This window comes from Vipera berus, assembly GCF_964194415.1.
Source record: "Vipera berus genome assembly, chromosome: 2".
In the NCBI taxonomy this organism is placed as follows: domain Eukaryota; kingdom Metazoa; phylum Chordata; class Lepidosauria; order Squamata; family Viperidae; genus Vipera; species Vipera berus.
Genome location: NC_138203.1, coordinates 156,026,165 through 156,046,313, shown reverse-complemented (window position 1 = coordinate 156,046,313; position 20,149 = coordinate 156,026,165). Strand labels below are relative to the sequence as shown.

General features: G+C 39.1%; 1 protein-coding gene across 1 annotated transcript in view; it reads left to right on the top strand.

Annotated features, from left to right (window-relative positions):
• The window catches only part of RGS9 (regulator of G protein signaling 9), a 59,537-nt gene extending 39,945 nt beyond the window's left edge, over nucleotides 1-19,592 (top strand). Inside the window, exons 10-17 of the mRNA XM_081318558.1 lie at nucleotides 465-494; nucleotides 2,653-2,714; nucleotides 6,329-6,442; nucleotides 7,957-8,072; nucleotides 8,850-8,937; nucleotides 9,468-9,606; nucleotides 12,219-12,304; nucleotides 14,847-19,592. Of these exons, the coding sequence (XP_081174684.1) occupies nucleotides 465-494; nucleotides 2,653-2,714; nucleotides 6,329-6,442; nucleotides 7,957-8,072; nucleotides 8,850-8,937; nucleotides 9,468-9,606; nucleotides 12,219-12,304; nucleotides 14,847-15,024 (813 nt within the window). The 3' untranslated portion in view covers nucleotides 15,025-19,592. The remainder of the gene's footprint in view (nucleotides 1-464; nucleotides 495-2,652; nucleotides 2,715-6,328; nucleotides 6,443-7,956; nucleotides 8,073-8,849; nucleotides 8,938-9,467; nucleotides 9,607-12,218; nucleotides 12,305-14,846) is intronic.
• The last annotated feature ends 557 nt before the right edge of the window (nucleotides 19,593-20,149 follow it).

Here is a 20,149-nt window from a genome sequence, read left to right as displayed (position 1 = left end):
GCTCGGTTCTAGGCTGCAGTGGCCTTTTGGAAAGGCCTGTGACTGAGAAATGCAGGCCTGGCTGCAGAAGACGCCGCAGAAGAAGTGGGCCAGTGAGGAGAGGCCTGATTGCAAGGTAAGCTGATGCGGAGTACATGGGGCAGCTCCACACCCCACCCCTGCCCTAGCTTGATTTTTAGGTGAGCGCCTCATCCCAAAACTAGGAGTTATTTTGGGGGTAGGTCTTACTTTGGGGTTGTGTGTGTATGTGTTTGTGTATGAGTGTGTGTATGTACATATATACACACATACAAGCTGAGAAGAAACAGGCATTACTAGCTATTAAATAAGACTTAGTAAAATCATTCAGTCCGGGGAATTTCTTCACATTTTGTTAGATGAAGTGGATTGTTGCCAATCTAAATGTTTTAATTGTCAAACAGACTGTGATACTCTTTTCAATGCAGTGTTTCTTTGTTTTACAGAAAAAAACAATTAATGTATATAGGACAGAGGTAATTCATTGTAATTTGTTGTAATGAATATTGTTAATTATAATCTGCATGAGTATTTATTTTATAGCACATGTAAAAATCTTATTTAGCGAACCAGAGATTGTCAAGAATCACCTTTTGAGCACGTTAAAATCTTGGGAGTCTTTTTGCTTTTTAAAAAAATCTGTATCCCCCAAATTCCATTTTTAGACAGACTGAATACAGGTATTCCTCGTATTATGAATGTAATGGAACCTGTCCATCATAGTCATAACTCATCACGGATGTAAAGTGGGTCAATTTTGTGATCTTTTTACGGTGATTGTTAAGCAAATAATAATAACAGTTGTTAACTGAACCAATGGTTCATTCTGGGTACTGGTTTGCTGAAAAACTGGAAGTAAATGTTGGTTTTCAGCAAAGCTGCCATAAAAGCAGTCACATGACCATGGGATACTGTATCAAACAGCTATAAATGCAGCCCGGTTGCTTAGTGCCTGAAGTTTGGTCACATGACCACAGGAGGATAAAGGTCAGAACTTTGAATCTAGGTCGCTAAGTGACACCCAGGTAGATCTGTTGGAAATCCAAACAGTTGCAAAATGACCAGTCATAAATCGAGGACTATCTGTACTGCTGTCCTGGGATCTTCCTCCAGTTAGGGCTTCCTCCCTTGCAACCATTCAGAATGGCTTAAGAGATGATATGGCCTAAGGTAGAATATTCCAATTCCATCTCTGGCCATCATTTAATAATTGGTTACTAGCTTCTGTGGGCATCCATAGCAAACTGTGATGACATCAGAGTGATGACAAACTGTTCAGCTTTTTCAGACAGTCCAGGTCAGGAAAGAGATTCCACAAATCTGACTGGAACTCTGCCTCTTCGGGATAAACTGTGTTAACAGAATCTTGAAAGCCTGACTGAATTCATTCTTATGCTTCCTGGGCTTAAAGCATATTTTTGCAAACATCACCTCTGCCTCGTTTCTCCAAGGTCATCGCCTTAACTCCCTACACACACACACACACACATGGTGACACCATGTTACAAAACGTACTGTTAACTCTTTGTGTAGCAATGCCTGCACAAGTATGTAAGATACACTACAGTATTTTCATCATGATAGGATGGTGCTCGTTTCATACTCTGCACACATATTCTACAGATGCCCACATTTGGTTCTTATTAATCACTTTAGAGGTAGCCCTTGACTTATAAGAACAGCTGAGTCCAAAATTCCCATTGCTAAGCAAGGCTGTGGTTAAGTGAGTTTTGCCCCATTTTATGACCTTTATTGCCACCGTTGTTAAGTGAATCACTACAAGTAAGTTAGTAATAGTTGTTAAGTGGCTTCCCCATCAGGTCACAAAAGGGGATCACACGACCACCGCAACACTGCAAATGTCATAAACACTAGCCATTTACCAAGTGTCCAAATTTTGATCATGTGATCATAAGTTGTAAGTGTGAAAAACACTCATAAGTCACTTTTTTCAGAGCTATTGTAATTTCAAATGGTCACTAAACAAATGGTTGTAAGCTGAGGACTGCCTGTATTCTGCCTGACAGTAAAACTAATCCTTTGACTTTTTTCTTTTGACCCCCAATTTTCAAATGATTACATTGAGTGCATTTATGCTATATCATTTACACAAAGTCATTTGATCTATGTAATATACCAAAATGGCTGAGGGCTGAATGTTTACCTAAGCCCCATCCTTCCTTCTCACTCACATCAGTGCACTATTATTTGTCATTGCAATCATTTCAAAACTGAAGTGTCTTTTGAATTGGTCCCTCCACATGTGAGGCTTAAGTTAATCCTTTTGTTGTGCCTCCAAGTAGACTATACCCTTGTCTAATCCTTGCATTGCTTTTAGGGCCATTCTTGTTTCTCTGTCTTTTAAATTGTAGTCTTTGTAGGAATAATATGGGCCAGGGATAGCAGGTGATGGAAACGAGCTTGTAATAAAATGTCTCTAGTTTATCTCTCTTCTTTCCTAGACAATAAAATTAATCAAGACTTAAACTACAATTCAGGAATCTGCCTGCTGGGTATCCATTTCTTGCAAGAGTGGGTCACACAATGTTATGGAACAATAATTTCTTAGTGAATAAAGCTTGAAGTCAATTATCTGCTGTTCTGCTAACATATAAAATATATCTGCCTTTACAGATCATGTACCTCCAACAGGCCCTCATGAAGACTGCAACAAAGTCATCTGTCTCTCTGGGAGGGTAAGCACTGACATTTTGTATGTCTTTCAACCAGTGATGGGATTCAAATATGTGAACAACTGGGTTTTTGTGTGGATGCCGCTTCCGAAAGTCTATTCTGGGCCTGGGCAACACCGGTTCTGCCGAAGTGGTGCAAACTGGCTGAATCCCACCACTGCTTTTAACCAATACTTTTGATGAAGAGATTTAGCCAGAAATTGCCTTTTTAAAGCTAGAAAAGGTTTGCTATGATACTTAAGCTTCATTCAGAGGAGGTGTTTTTTTTAAGAATCCCCAAAGGAACAGATGTATGTATTCATTAATGAAAAGTGACTGTTTAAGAAAGCCACACTAGTATTAGTGGACATAACTGAGTGAGAACTGCATAAGTTTCCATCTTTCATTTTCAGATAGTCTTTTCCTCCTTTTCTCCCTTTCTCTATGTCCGTTAGTTACAAACACATTTTATATTCTTACCTCACATGCACACATACCCTGTCTCATCATCCATCCATCTCATCCTTTTCATACAACTTTTATACAACTTCTCATGATTTAGGATGGATTGTATACTAAAATCAATATTAGAAACCAATACGTAAAAATAAAAGCATGCAGGTCTACTGTTTTTCCCAGAGCCTACAATATGAAGGATTGTGTTGTTTTGTGAAAGTTAACCTGAGGATGGGTGGGCTGTCCTTACTTCAGGAGGCAAGGTGATCTATAGCATGGGGGCCTCAACCCACCCCTTTGACCTCACTCAGTTGGGGACTTGAAGTAGACACTCTCAGAAAGAAGCGCGCAGGTAAGACTTTAAAATTGGGACAGAATTCAATCTGGAGGTTTATAGTTAACTAATGTAGCAACTTCAACATAGCTGTCAATTGCTAAACCTCTCTCCATGACTCTCAGAGAGCTAATGATCCACCTTCATGGTGCTAACAGCCAGATAACTGCAAGGAATATAAATCCTTCCATTCCCCAGCATTCAGCCGGAACTGAGGATGCTTCTTGGATGAGAAGTGAAACATCTTCAAGGAAAAACAAGAAAGTCCAGTTGCCTTTTGAAAAACCATCTTTGGGACTCTCTCCTTTGTCAACAGTCAGGACCAGCTACAGTTTCTGAATCAGTACTGAGGGTAACCCCATCTAAAACATGTGGCAGTAATGTGAGATGATGAGGGCGCAAGTCATGTTTTGGACATCTTGATCGAAACAAGCTCCTAAGTGGTGCATCTTTGACACAAATGTATACATTCCTCCAGGGCTTTTTTTGTCATAGAACGCCCAGAACGGAGTTCCGGCACCTTTTTTGGATGGAACCTTGTATGACATGTGTGAGTTCCGGCACCTTTTTCTTTTACAAAAAAAGCACTGCATTCCTCCTTCTCTTCACAAGTTTCCTTCCCACGTTTCCCAGCATCCACAAATGTATAGTTGTAACCTTGTGCGATGCTCCTTGGGATTTTTAATAAGCAGGACAGTCATGCTGTCTGCAATTAGACTTCTGAACAGGAACTTCAGTTCCATACTTTCAGTTGCCAGTTTGTGGGGAGTGCATCATAAAGCTACTTAAAAAGATTGAGATGTAGTTGAAGTTTTCTAGTTTTTCCAGGGCAGCGTCGCTTCATGGACATACAGAGTCCCTTTTTCTGAGAGGGAGGAAATCTTAACTAAACCTATCGCTGAAAAATAAACCATGCACACTACTGAAATTTTCATTATTTGCTTGTTCTTCTGACTCATAACTAGCATTATTTCCAATCCACCTACCTGTTGAAAGAAATAGTTATCGAATAATGTTATACGATAATAATCCATTTTAGAGCAATTAGGATATTTTCCAAATGTGCCTGTGAACTTTCTGTTTTAAAAGGACCAAGTTTAAATGTTGCTCTGTTCAAAAGGGTTGTGTTTGCTTGTTATATCTGTATATGAATTCTTAGTGATCAATTTCTCATTTCTGCTATGATCTAAGATTCTGAGTCATACATTTGTTTAAAGCCACAATTATTATTCTTTTAGCACATCAAATGTTGGGCATTTTAAAAAAAATCTATAAATGTATTTTCCTGATTAATTGTGCTAGGAGCAATACCTGAAAATACTTGTACTGTTTATTTTTTTTCTGTAACTTCAGCATATTTCATTCTGTTTCTGAATTGTGGTACGCTGAGAGGGACATTATTATTATTATTATTATTATTATTATTATTATTATTATTATTATTATTTTATTTAAATTTGTATACCGCCCTATTCCCCTAGGACTCAGGGCGGTTTACAGGGAAAAATTAAAAATACATAACATACAAAGTTAAAATCGATTAAAACTAAGATTAAATTAAGTCCCTGAATTTAAACTAAAACCCCATTAATAAATAATTAAAACCCCTCAGTCTGGGCCAGACAGCTCAAAAAACCAGGTTTTCAAGTCCCTGCGAAATGAGTGAAGGTCGGGGGCAGTCCTAAGCTCCGTGGGAAGGAGCTGTTCTGAATTTATTGCATATTATTTCCTAAACTAATTGTTATTTCTTCTTTATGATGTAACCTTGCAGCCCCAGGAGTTATGGGCATAAGCAGTTTATAAGCAGTTATGGGCATAAGCCCTAATAAGCAGGCATATACATAGAATGAAGGCTACTGCTAAGCTTGTAAGCCGCCCTGAGTCTTCGGAGAAGGGCGGGATATAAATGGAATTAAAATAAAAAAATAAATAAATATGCACTACTGTGGATATAATCATTTTCATCTGAAACATCTATAAGCAGGAAATTACCATAGAGTTGCAAAAAAACCAAAGCTAGAGTTTGTTGCTTCTATAAGCAAGTATTGCTGGAAGGTACTTTGGAGGATTTATAGAAAATCCCAGCTGCATTCCTGAACTACAGCATATCAACGTCAGAATTCTAGCCAGGTTTTTGACTGTCTTAAAAATGTAAGGTGGACTTGAATATCTGCCAGCCCAAGCATTTGCCGATAGAAACCCAATATCAACGGTTCAATCCTCAATGAACTTGTTTAGAAATTTTTTTTGATGTAATCAGTACTTAGTCTTCAAACAGCGCGTGAGGGATCCCATGTTCGAATTACTTCCCGTGCCAAAACAACAATCCTCCAGATAGAGAAGTGCTGTATCTGGGATAAAATTAAGATAGATTTTTTTCTTTATATCATGCAAACTTTCTATGGCTGGTGTTTTGATGTTTGGGCATGCATTCAAACATCTTCTCCATTGTAGCATTCTGAAGTGGGACAGTCTTGTAGTGTCTTGAAATGTCTCCCATCCAAATAGCAATCAGGCCCAAACGTGTCTAAATTCTGAGTCCAGATAAGGTTGGCTAAGTGCTGTTACCTGCAGAGACTCAAGTGTAGTATAATTAGACCTTGGAAGCCATTTTCTCAGAGATCCCCCATATCTCTTAACCCCCAACAGAACAAGAACGATATCACTGGCACATCAATAATAATGCTAGCCAGGAAACTGCAGTGTTACTGATTGCATCATATCAACAGTGAAATGTTCTCCTGGCTGGGATGTCATTGGAAATGTGAATAACGTTGATTCATCTATTTATTCTGGACTAATAACTGCATGTAGATGTTTCCCTGTTTTTTGTCTCTAATATTTTCAGAATAGTGAAGTACTGTGAACAGTTCAGCTCCAATGACCCTATAATCTCAGGATGCCTGCCCAGCAACCCTTGGGTTTCTGATGATGTGGATTTTTGGGAACTCAATGCAAAACTGTACGTATTGCATTTATTTCAGCTCCTAACATACATTGACTCTTACTTGCTTTTGCTTTTTTTCTTTTCTTTTAGTTTTAGAACATAGAATAATAGGGTTGGAAGAGATTGTGGAGGTCTTCTAGTTCAACCCCCAGCCCATGGCAGGAGATCCTATAACTTTCCAGACTTTCTTTGGGCTTGATGGGATGGATACACGCAATCATAGAAAGAATAACAGAACAGAATAATAGAGTTGGAAGGAACTCTGGATGTCCTCCAGTCCAATTTTAGTATCAGAGCAACTTTTGGTTTAAAAATTTCTATGTGTGCCTTTGGCCTATAACCACATGACCATGGAAATTGTTTTCGGACAACGCCAGCTCCCTCAGCCAAGAAACAGAGATGAGCACCGTGCCCTAGAGTTGGACACAACTGGACAGGGAAACCTTTACCTTTTACCTCTTCTTGCTTACTAAGGTGGAGGCAGGAGAAGTTACATTATTTTATCTAGAGACATTCCTGCTCTAGTGTTCAGGCAAAGCAAGAAGGCGCTGTTGTGCTTCTTTCTTTCATATAATGTTTTCCTGTTTTTCTGCCTGCTTTAGCAAGCAGAAGGTAAGAAAAAAATGGGCAAAATAGAATAGTTGGTGCTATAGAAGTAGTCAGTTATCACTTTTTGAAACCTACTGAAATCTTTCTTTCTATTTTTCTGTTTTGTCAACTGTGGCTGCACCTTTGGAAAGGAGAGGAGACATTTCTTAGTTGAATAAACATTCTGACAAATGTAAACTCTAAATTTACATTATAATTTAGAATGGGTGATTTTAATGCTTATCTGTGGGAAGATCTTGTCAATCCACATTGCAGATGCCACCACAAAATTTAATCCATCTGTCTGCAGTGTGCATTTTCCAAAATGTAATTTGGATCCATGCTTTATCTATAGTAGAAAAATAAAAAATGACAAAGTGAAGAAATTGCCTAAATTAAAGGGAAATATGTTTCTATAATGATCCTAATAAATATTACAATTCATAATCACTGGCTATTTTATATAGCAATACCTAGCCAACTTTGGCTAGCTTGAAAAAGTTAAGCAAGGATGGGTCTCGATACTGCTATCACAGAATATAGATTAGACTGGGAAGCTGGGAAATTGTTGTCAGAAAATGGTAAACCATTTTTGTTTTTTGCTAAGAAAACAACATTTCTGGTAAGAAAATAATATTTCTGCGTCCCTGTAGTTAACTATGAGTCAAGCTTGACCTGAGGGACACTCTGACTTGTCCTGGTCATTACATTAGAAGTCTGAGGAAAAACCAGTCAAAAGCAGCCAAGATACTCAAGTGTGAATACCCATTTGTTAAGGAAGGACAGGCAGAGTTCTCGGTTCTGTCAAAACTCAAAACAAAATAGAAAATCTCAAAAGAATTGATTTCAGGGACAAACAGCACTGTTTGTTTATAAATAAACACATGGGCAGGTTCATGAAATCAATGTTAATTTAAAGGAGACTTTCTCTCTTTGGGCAGGGTAGAAATCCCCACCAAGACGCGAGTGGAGAAATGGGCCTTAAACTTTAGTGAGCTGATGAAAGACCCCAAAGGACGTCAGAGTTTCCAGCTGTTCCTGAAGAAGGAATTTAGTGGTAGGTATGAAGATGAGCCTGCTTTTCCACATGTCAAGGTATTCTATACAATCTGAAGTCACTGATGTCACCCACAGCAAACTGAGAGGAATTTTACATAGAGAAAGTGATTTAATCCCTTAATTATTTGTAAGGTGATGTGGGATTACATTGCAGCTATTAATAACAAGAATAAAGCGTGACTTATTATACATTTTGTCTGTGAGAGGGGAAGACATTTTATACTCGAGGCATAACAGAATCTTTGTGGTTTAGTAAAAGGGCTCAACAACATTATTTTTTTTGGCCCTTTACAAATCCCCCTGGTTTGGGACATTCATGAATAAAATAGGGTGTAATCTGATGGCCATATACCAGGGAAAATAATTCTCATGTTTATGGGAAATTGTTTTGATTTGGAGAATGGAGTCAGAAAAATTACTTCTGCTAATGTTCTAGAAGTCTGGTTATGGTCTTAGTATGGTTACTCTAGACTTACATTATTCTGTTTTTAATATTGTCTTACAAGAGTTGATATCATAAAACGTTGCCCAGAGTTGCTCTCGGTAATGAGATAGGGCAGGGGTCCCTAATCCCCGGTCCGTGGACCAGTACTGGGCCGCAGCATGCCAGCAACCAGGCCGCACAAACAAGCAAAGCCCCATCCATGAGATGCAGGCAGCACACAAAACCACACACAGAACCGGTCCCTGGTGCCCAAAAGGTTGGGGACCTCTGAGATAGGGGGTGTATAAATTTAATTTTAAAAATGCTGTTTTTCGTTCCTGTTTAATTCAGGGGAGAATCTGGGATTTTGGGAAGCTTGTGAAGATTTGAAGTATGGAGATCAATCTAAAGCGAAAGAAAAAGCAGAAGAAATTTACAAGTGAGCATATTCTAGTTTGAATCTTTCTAGTAACTTTCCTTGTTCTGTTTAGTTCCATTTCTGTATTTTGTGGTTAAGTAGTGAAAGGAATGACAGTGAGAATACAGTCTAAGAATATAATCATATTATACTATAATGGAAATAAAGAACTGTGTCCAACAATAGAATCTAATAGTATCAGGCTATTATTGAGAATTCTTCTATCTTGTTTATTTATTTGATTGTTATCCCACATTATTTTTGGTCAGCTAGCCATAAAATCTGACATTTTTTCATTGACGAAGTCTACAGCCTAACCAAAATGTTAGCTGGAGATGGTGAAAATATGTTAAGGTTCCAGTGATAGTTGTTATGTTCTGTGATATTAATTCTGTATATTATTGGCTATTAAAATAATATTTGAGATATGTGAAACTGATACAATATCAGTTCATATTCAAAAAAGAATAAAAGCATTTTATTTATGGGGAAAAAATCCCATCTCCCTGATTTTATTAAATATTTTTCCTCCTTATAATTTTCAATTCTAGAACATTCTTGGCTCCAGGAGCAAGACGTTGGATTAATATCGATAGCACGACTATGGGCATTACAGTCAGAGGCCTCAAAAACCCTCAACGTTATGTCTTAGATGCTGCACAGACTCATATTTACATGCTCATGAAAAAGGTTGGTCATTTGAGTTTCCATCCCAGCTACCTAGATATTTTTGAAGGAAACAAAAAAGATATTAACAAATATGCTATATACCAGCAGCCCCCAACCTTTTGGGCACCAGAGACTGGGTCTGTGGAGAGAGGTTTTTCTACAGACTGGAAGGGGCATGGTTTTGTATGCTGTCTGCATCCCACTGATAGGGCTTCACTTGTTCACGATGCCCAGTTTCTGGCATGCCACAGCCCAGTGCTGGTCCACAGACTGGGGATAGGGGTCCCTGCTGTATACACACACCTAGATATAGACAAATATCTCTTGCGTGTTGCTCCAAAGAGAACACATTGGAACATCTCTGTGTGAGGAAAGATAATTTGGGGTTGATTCCACATGATTTTCATTATATAAAGTGAATGACTTTCATACAAAGATAAGTTTTTCAAGAGGAAAATTCAGTTTTTTAGGAACTGAGATATCCTGGGCATTGGAGTGGACAAAGTCCTTATATCTATTAGTCTAGCTTCCTCTTTGTTAGGACAGGTGAACACAGTGTGGGTTCATGCGGTGGTTTCAGCCTCTTTGATGGGTGGTGGTGGTGGTCCCATCAGCCTTGAAGAGGCAATGCTATGCCCCCTCCTCAAGACATCAGCTCTGGACCCTTCCCTGTTGGAGAATTATTGGACAGTTTCCAATCTCCCCTTTCTGGTGGTTGATGACAGCTTTAGAGGATCTTAGAGCAAACAGATTTCTGGAAGCATTTCAGTGTGGCTTCAGGCCAGGGTATATTACAGAGACAGTGCTGGTCACACTTGCTGTTGATCTTTCAGCAGAACCAGGATGGGCGTGGTACTCCTTGATCCCTTAGCAGCTTTCAATATTATTGACCACACAATCCTTGTGAACCAGTTGTGAGGGTTAGGAGTGGGAGGCAGTGTGTTCTAGTGGTTCATCTCCTTCCTTAGTACAGTAGTCAGTTCCAGTTGGAGACAATGAGGAGAGATTACATCTGCAGCCCCTTGTGTGGGGTGCCTCAGAACTTGATGCTCTCTCCTCTCCTCTTCACCTTCTACATGACAACACCAGGTAAGGTCATCCACCAGTTTGAGGTGTGGTATTATCAATGTGCTGCTGATACTCAGCACTGTTTGTCAACCCAGATGGCACAGGTGACGCTGTCAATGCCTTGACCCAGTGTCTGGAGGCTGTTCAGATCTGAATGGGGCAGAATAGACTTTAGCTCATGTCAGGTTAAGCCCAAGAACAGCATGGAATAATTCAGCCAGAGTTCAGGGTTGTTGTTTTTTTGCTTGCATATTTCAGATTGAACCTTGCCAGACTAAATACTTGCTAGTGTCAGCCTGGCAGATATACCTTGGGAGATTCTAGGGCAGGGGTAGGCAACCTTGGCTCTTTCATGACTCGTGGACTTCAACTCCCAGAATTCCTGAGCCAGCCATGCTGAGGGGAAAGGGAGAAGTTTCCAAGCTGAGCCATGGTGGCTCAGGAATTCTGGGAGTTGAAGTCCACGAGTCATAAAAGAGCCAAGGTTGCCTACCCCTGTTCTAGGGAACTCTATCCAGACTCCTTTCTCTATCTCCTACCTACATCTCTGGGGTGTGCTGCCACTTGTCCCTCCCCGCCCCCTTTCTGAATGTGCTCATTCCTATCTGCGAAACTGCCACCTCCCTGTGGTCCTTCACACCAGCTCTCACTCTGTGGACATTGACAAAACCACCATCCATCAATTGCAAAAGGCAGCTTTACTTGGAACAGCTTACATTCTACTATACCTTTCACATAATCAAACAGCAACATCTGCCTATCCCAAGTCCTTGGGAAGGACTCAATAGGCGGATAAAAATGCCAAATCCAAACATATGGCTGACTGTGACCAACCATAATAAGTTGTTACCCAAAAGTTTTAGTATACCATTATTTTACTCAATTCCTCTCTTCCATCTTATGACTGTTTTAGTAGCATAAGAAACAAAAACGATTTGCTCAGCATTCCAGTTGTTCAAAGGAAAAGTCTAATATATTAGTATCTCATCCAATCATTATTACATAACCTGCTTATAGGGTACTTGTACATAGGTAGCCAGTTGGAAATGGTGATTTTGTTAATGCCGATGGTGTTCAAGTGGTGCTCTCGTTGTTTTGGGACTGCGCCCAAGGCACCTATTGTAATTGGTACTACCTTTCTTTTGCCACAATTGTTCTGTTATTTCCTCATTTTATTTTACTCAATTTACACGGCTACCCATTTTTCAACAGCAGCTCTGGGTTCAATGCTCAATAGAAAATAACACCAACAACAATAGACAATGTCTTTCCCAACCCCTGTTGTATATTTCAGCATCTGAGAAAACATCTTCCTTGCCTCTTTTTTATTTGTTTGTTACTGTGTGTGTGAATTCTAACCATGTGAGCTTTAATTTAACCAGTGGTTTTTCAGGATGCATATTTAACATTGAGAAGAGATGTTTTCTTGTGCTTCTTGGTGAGAATATTCTCTTGATGCCTCCACTCCCAGCCTCTTTGACTCCTAAACAGCTGTATAGAGAAATGATTTTAATTAGGATGCTTGCAATCTACAACTACCAGTTGCCCTTTCTTTTCCCTAGTAGGATTCTTATGGTCGCTATTTGAAGTCTCCGGTATACAAAGAAATGTTGTCCAAGGCAGTTGTACCGCAAGAAACAGTTAAAAAAAGGCAAGTCATCTGAGGCTTAATTACATTTCTTCATTGTTGGTTTAAATTAGGAACTAAAGGAAAATGATTATTATTTATACATTTGCACATTTTAAGGTGCTCTTTCCCTGAGGAAAAAATGTCTGACTTCCAGCTTGATAATCAGAGACATCATGCCACTGAGAGTCGCCTTGAACTGCGAAATTGGCAGCAAATAAAGTTAATAATAAATAAATATTTTTAAATATTAAGGTTTAGTACTTATCTAACTATTTCATAAGAGGAAAAAAAAGATGAAAATTACCTAAAAGAGAGAAAATCACACATTCTATTTTACATTTCTAAGATGTCATAGAATTAGAAGTTAGATGCTTCCCTAATAGCCTTTGGAAGTGATTTCATATCAATGAAACATAGCATGTATATATTTAACTTGAATCATTTGCATAAGACAGTATAGACATGCCTAGCCACTTCACGTGGTATGAGACACAGAATTGACTTCTGAAGGAGCCATGCAAGCCTGGAAAAGACAAGCCTGTTCAAAAAGGGGTGTTTTGCATGTATTTTGGATGTATTCTTTTCAAAGACTTTGCACGGCCCCAATATGCAAGGAGTGAAAAATCATGACAGTTGCTTTCTGACAATCATGGTAATTTCCCCAATCTTCCTCAACATATAATAGGATGAGAAAGATCTCATTAAAGATCAGTTTAGAATCAAGTGAACTTAACTTTAACTTTCTAATTCTTAGAAAGACTGTTCTAGCTAGATCCAACTATAATTGATCGTGATTTTATTAATATATTTGCTGAACATATTTTGCCAAGCATGTTACATACTAAAAGGTAAAGGTAAAGGTTCCCCCGCACATGCGTGCTAGTCGTTTCCGACTCTAGGGGCCGGTGCTCATCTCCGTTTCAAAGCCGAAGAGCCAGCGCTTGTCCGAGGACGTCTCCGTGGTCATGTGGCTGGCATGACTGGACGCTAAAGGCGCACGGAACGCTGTTACCTTCCCACCGTAGTGGTCCCTATTTTTCTACTTGCATTTTTACGTGCTTTCTAACTGCTAGGTTGGCAGAAGCTGGGACGAGTAACAGGCGCTCACTCTGCTACGTGGCACTCATTCGACCCGCCAAACTGCCGACCTTCTGATCGACAAGCTCAGCGTCCTAACCCACATACTAAAATAGTACAAATAGTCCTTGGCTTACAATCACAATGGAGCCCAAAATTTCCATTGCTAAGCAAGGCAGTTGTTAAGTGATTTTTGCCCCACTTTACAATCTTTCTTGCCATACTTGTTAAATGAGTCACTGCAGTTGTTAAATAAGTAATGCTTTTGTTGAGTGAATCTGGCTTCCCCATTGACTTTGTTTGTCAGAAGGTCACAAAAGATGATCACATGACCCCAGGACACTGCAACCATCATAAATACATGCCAGTTGTCAAGCATCCCAATTTTGATCTTGTGACCATGGGGATGCTGCAAAAGTTGTAAGTATGAAAATAGCAATAGCATTTAGCTTTATATACCACCTCACAGGGCTTTACAGCCCTCTCTAAGCAGTTTACAGAGTCAGCATATAGCCAATCTGGGTCCTCATTCTACCAACGTCAGAAGGATGGAAGGCTGAATCAACCTTGAGCCGGTCAGGATCAAGCTCCTGGCAGTTGGCAGAATTAGCCTGCAAAGAAAAAACAGTCATAAGTCACTTTTTTCAATGCCGTTGTAACTTTGAATGGTCACTAAATGGAAGTTGTAAGTCAAGGACTAACTGCTCAAAAAAGATACTTGTTCATAGTTTTGCAGATTACTGAGCTTGTAGAATACTATTTAGTTAGCATCTTTCTGAAATACTTACCTATAATCCTTATCGCAGGATTGTTTATTGCAATAAATATTTACAATGAGCAATAAAAGGGATCAAGTATAGATCTGCCTCAGTGTTAAATACATTTTTGTTAACCCGAAAGGGTTTTGCTAATTTTCTTTCTCCCTTCTATTTTAAAGCATTTCTTAACTTTCTATAATATATTAGTGTAAAATTTAGATAGATGGAAAAGTGATGAAGCTCCCATTCTGATACAATTCCAACATTTCTGGATGAGGGCCAGAATGTTTGTGCATCTGTTTAGGGTTTTATGCAAACCCACACAAATGCTGGATATTCTGGCTAGGTTTTCATGAAAAAGGCTTTCTGAGTTTAATTGCTCTTTCCAAGTTGTTTTAATTTTAGACTGGGCTGCCTCGAGACGGTGAGGCATATGCTGAATTCAGTTGGACAAATATTCACCATTAACTTAAAACTAATTGTAGACATTGTGAGAAAAGAGAGGACTCTATGATAGGAATCCTGATACAGGAGTACTCTTTCTGACTAACAAATGTATTAAGAGACATGAGCCTTTGTGAGCTAAAATCTGTAGTAGATTGGTTTTATACCTGAAAGGCGCTTTTGCAGTTTTCCATCGCTTTATTGAAAGGCGGTAGAAATATGTTAATTAATAATGATCATAATGATTATAGTAACCTTCTGGCTTTGATTTGTTTCCTGTTCAGCTCTTACAATCCGTTTGTCCGCAAGCACCTGCGCTCCAGTCCCAGCCCCATCCTCTTGAGGCAGCTGGAGGAAGAAGCCAAAGCTAGAGAAGCCGCCACCAATGTGGACATCACCCAGGTTATGAGCAAGCTGGATCGCAGAAGCCAGCTCAAGCAGGAGGCCCCACCTGCTAAATAGGGTCCCAATAGGGCTGGAGGGCCCATGGCAGGAGAAAACCCACAGAGCCAGGAGGAGGATGCTGGCTCTATGTAGGGCTGCATTTCCTCCTCCTGGCCTGCAGGTGCCACTGGGGTTTCATCATTAGCAATCTCTCTCTCTGTGTGTCTCTGTCTCTCTCTCTCTCTTTCTCCCCCCCCACTTGCCTTCCTTCCATCTACAGTTGGCTGTTGCCATGGTATCCAGAACAGTGTCCCTTCTGCTGATGACAGAATCCTAGAACGCAGGTGGCAAAAAAAGTCCCCTTACGAGTGTGGCAGTGATGCTTTTCATATCAGCTCAGCTCACTTTACACCGTGTTTTCTATAAACTTCCCTCCCACTTCTACAAACACTACAAAGTCTGGATGCCATGGCAACCAGCTGCCTGGCCTCTCTATGCCTGTCAATAACAAAAGAAAAAAGGCTGAAGCATCCTATTGCAATACATCAGCCAGATCAGAATCTTCTTATCTGGTCATTGCCTAGAGAACAACTCAGGAATTTGATAAGGAGCAGGCCTTGAGGAAGGAGACTAGTGGACACATTTAAATGATTGTGCATAATCCAGATTTACTTTATGATATAACCCCTTAATGTCATTTAATCGTCTTTTCCTGTTCAGAATGGTTCTATACAATGGGTTGTGTTTTACTTTCATTTTAGAAAATGTTTGCAGATAATGTACAGATTCTTTTTTAGGTTTAATTACAACGATCCACTTTAATATGCAGTAATAGGATAGCATCTTTCTTTGGGGCAGATATTTCAGATTTCCTAAGGAATGTAAAGATCCTAGGTGCCCAGATGCTTAATCATTTGCATGGTTACCATTTAAAGGAAAGCCCTTAGTGGATTTTACAATTCTACTGGACAAATGTATTTTATACTAGACAACTCATAACCTGTTGGGTCAATATTTCAGAGATATTTCCTTACCCAAACAGAGAAACAGAATGACCGTAGGCGGGTAAAGAAACAGCAGGAAAGAGAGTGTCTTCTGATTTTCTGCCAACTTCCCATTCCCTTCCTTGTGAGAAGCTGGCAAGGAGTTTTGGAAATTGCAATCACATGAGTACAGCTGGCTGCAGCAATGCAGCGGTATGACGGTACTGAGTTAGTCACAACTCTGCCAAATTTCAATCCCACGGGAGTCACGGGTCCTGGATTTTGGATACACTCTTTAAGTTATCCCATTAGAGGTCCATGGATTAAAAAATTATTACCTTATGATGCACTGTTTTGTGCAATTAAAGGTTACAGTCAGACTAACAGGAGAGTTTTAATAATATAGATAGATAGTTTAAAGGATATGCTCTCTAATGGATAAGATTAACACCAGCCACCAAATTCCACGGTTTGAATACTATTGGTTGTTCAGTGCAGAAGGGTTATTCCACTTAGTCTCAAAGAATGCAATAATGGAGTATAAGAAGAAGCTTTCTAATGTACATACATGACAATGCAGTATCTGTTGGGCTTTTCTAGACAGCAGTTTTTTGTGTGTAATTTCTGAACGTATTATATTTACATTGGTGTTCCATGTAATTAGTTTTCCTGCTTAGCAGCAGAAATTCTGATCCCAAATGTCATAAAACAAGGATTACCTGCATATGCCTGTCATAGAGGCTTGACTGCCATGTGTCTCAAAGCAGACAGAGGTCAAAAGCCCTTGAAGTAAGTGATTGGAAATGCCAGAAGAAGTGTATTTTTTCCCCTTGCATTCACTATGAGCAACGTCAGCAAAACTTAAATGCTTCTCCAGCTGAAAGGTGAAGATGAATTGCAGGGCTTGACCTTTTGTTTAAATAATCTACAGCTATTAATCATAGTCAGTATGTGCTTGAAATATTACAGTGGTTTTTGAACAACTAAGTGGAATTGAGGCTCATACAACTTCTCAGTACGTTTCATTTATTTTCAGGAAGTTAGTTCAGTCATGCAGATACTATTTCTATCATTTGATCTAGCTGGGTTTAGGCTGACTTTCAGTTTTGACCTTTTTTTTGTCACTGCTTTTCATCATCGGTTGCAAAATACAAGGAATGGTTTGGGAATCTCTGTGATATTGGCAGAACTAGAATACCATCGTCAAAAAGGCCATGAGAACATACCAAGGATGTGATCTTAAAACAATCCTAGGAGTGATAATTTCTGTTAGATCAAAGAAATCTAAATGTAGCCCAGCAGCACTGCTATAATTTAGGCAGAGCTTCATGAGACTCTCAACTTTGAAAATGCAGCTATGGAGATTAATTAAAATGTTCTATCTGTTTAAAAAGGTCAACACTGTAGCTATATAACACACCAAAATAATGTTTTGAAAGTCTTTGGGGGGGGGTAACTTCAGGGCTCCTTAGAATCTTTTCAGGGATTCTTTAGTAATACATTAGTTATTTAGAAAATGTATAGTATATATCCTATGTTTGAGTATATCTTAAAGAAGACTAATAATAGATTATGGCCTCTAGCATACTATAACCATAGGAATTGCCAGCCACCCCAACAGAGATGTATGCATTGTTCACAAGCCTTAGGCTGGAAGTCTCAGGCACAAGGTGGGAGTCAGCTTCCCCAGCTAAGAATAATGAAGAAACCCAATTTTAGAGATGCATGCACAAATACACATTGCTCCCGAAGTAGAAGTATCAAGGAAGGAGCAACCCAGTTTGCAAAAGCTTCTTAGCAGCCTGGTCTTTTTGGCAGATTCTTTGTGCTAGATTACGGCTGGCTGGCTGGCTGGCTGGCTTGCTTTCTTTCTTTCTTTCTTTCTTTCTTTCTTTATTTATTTATTTATTTATTTATTTATTTATTTATTTATTTATTTATTTAAATTTCATTTCATTTCTGCATCACCCATTTCACTTAAGTGACTGCGAATTTTACAACATCATAATGAAACCATATGAACACATGAATAAAAGCATAATTAAAAACAGGATTAAGAACCATTTAAAGCTTACAAGTAAAAATATAAACCAAAGTTAAAAATTGAAAAGGCTAAAAGATTAACAAGGCAGGAAGAGTTTCCTTAAGCCAGTAGCTATCCCCAAGGTTGCATCATACTTTTAGACATCCCCCACCATGCTAACTGGCAAAGCTAGGTCTTAACACTCGTCTGGAAATAGCAATAGAAATAGCTTTCTATGTGGAATGAAATTGGCCCAATAAAACAAACTTTAGTTGCTTGTAAAAGATTGAATTATTTTTAAGAAGTTGTCAAATAAGGTGGAAAAATTTACATTTGGAGTTTAATATGGATATTGACTTGAAACAAATTAAAGTTGAAATTTTGTCAATGAACAGATTACTTTTCATTTACCTTTTAAGTTAAACCCAATTTAATAAATAGATCTGATTAAACCTCATATTGTAGGTCTACCTTTACATCTGACCAATACATACTTAATATATATTATTAATAATGACACCTCCAAATCACAAGACATTGGCTTTATTCTTATTCTTCCCCTCTGCAGTTTGATTATAAAGTATAAAAACTAAAAAGAGATTTTCGTAGACATCCCAGCTTTTGAACTACCCAAGTAACTGAAACAGCAAAGGTTTGCTGTCGGGCAAGCTTCCACGCCAGCTGCCTTTCTTTCCTCTCGCTTTGCCTCTTTTTAACCTCATACCCCACCTTCTGTATGGGAAGGCAAAAGGCTCACTCACCCTCTCATGAAAGAGGGCCTCCATGTTTATGTGTCTCCCACCGCCACCATCGGCTTCCACACCACATGGTCCGACCCAGCCAATCAAGCCACACTCTGGCTGTGGTGCTCCGGCGCCTCATGACTCCTGCTAGAGGAGGCAGACAGCATCAGAGGGGACCTGACTCGCACCGTACCGCCAGCGGGGCATTTTCAAAAGCAAATGGGGATAGGAAGGGCGACAATAGGAAAAGAACACAACTCGAAAAAAGGTGCCGGAACTCCATTCCGTGCATTCTGTGACAAAAAAAGCCCTGCATATACAGAACATCAAACCACACAATACAGCAGCCCTCGATCTCCTGATCCTTAACAAGCAAGAATAGGCTTTCTTTTTGCTTTCCAGTTCTCATAATTACAATAGGAATTCAGTGTTTCTGCAGGCAGGACTAAGACACTATCTTTATTTCTATACCTGCTTGTTTGACCATGGAAGGGGACCCAAGCTGATCTAACTCTTGCCATGATTCTTTTCAGTTTTGCTAAGATGTTGAGAAACCATTCATTAGCCATTATGTCATTTTTTTTCCTAGAATGGCATGCACATGATAGGTATGTTCTAGTTCAGGTGGAATGACTTTACAACTAAATTACAACATTTCCTAAGAATTAAATAAAACAGTTGAAACCATGTTGTTGTCCATGCTGTCTTCCATTGTCACTTGGTTAGCATATACGATCCAGAAGATGAATACTGTTACTGCTTTTTGTTTTCTGTTAAAAATAAAATGTGCTTCACCTTGTTTTAATTACAAGCAATGGGTTGTCTTTTTATTATTCAGACTTGTCATACTTTTCCCCCATTTTATTCCCCTTAGTTAAATAAAACTAGAACTTGAAATAATCATTGTGTGTCTTTCATTGTCTTTGTCTCCATCCATATGTTTTTATTTTCCCCATGTGTTTACCTTTATCATTTTAATTTGAATTCTTTTTCTTCTTTAGAAATTTAACTAAGAGCAGCTTTTTCAAATCATGCTGTCTGCTACTGAAGCCTCTCCTGCCACAATATTATCTGTCAGATAAAGATTTTTTTTCTACATAAGTACTTTGCAGCCCTTTAGAATTGCTCTGGGGCTGTCCTATCTTGGGGGTCATTGGCTTTGGGGTCTAAACCAAGCATTATCATTCCAATAATTGCAACAGTTAAGTGTGAAAACAAATGGCATCTTTGCAACAGCAACACTCACATTTCTTTTCAAAAAGACCAAGCAAAAATACCAGGTGAATTGAAAACATGGAAGGGGAGCAGGAGAAACCACATTTTTGCTTTTCTTGAAAGGAAGTGGCATCTCTTTGAAACTCACAATTCAGGATATTGATTAGATGGAGGGTTCCCCCCCTCAATTCTCTTACTTGTCAACTGGAAGGTGAACATTAAATGCCTTATGGTGTTCC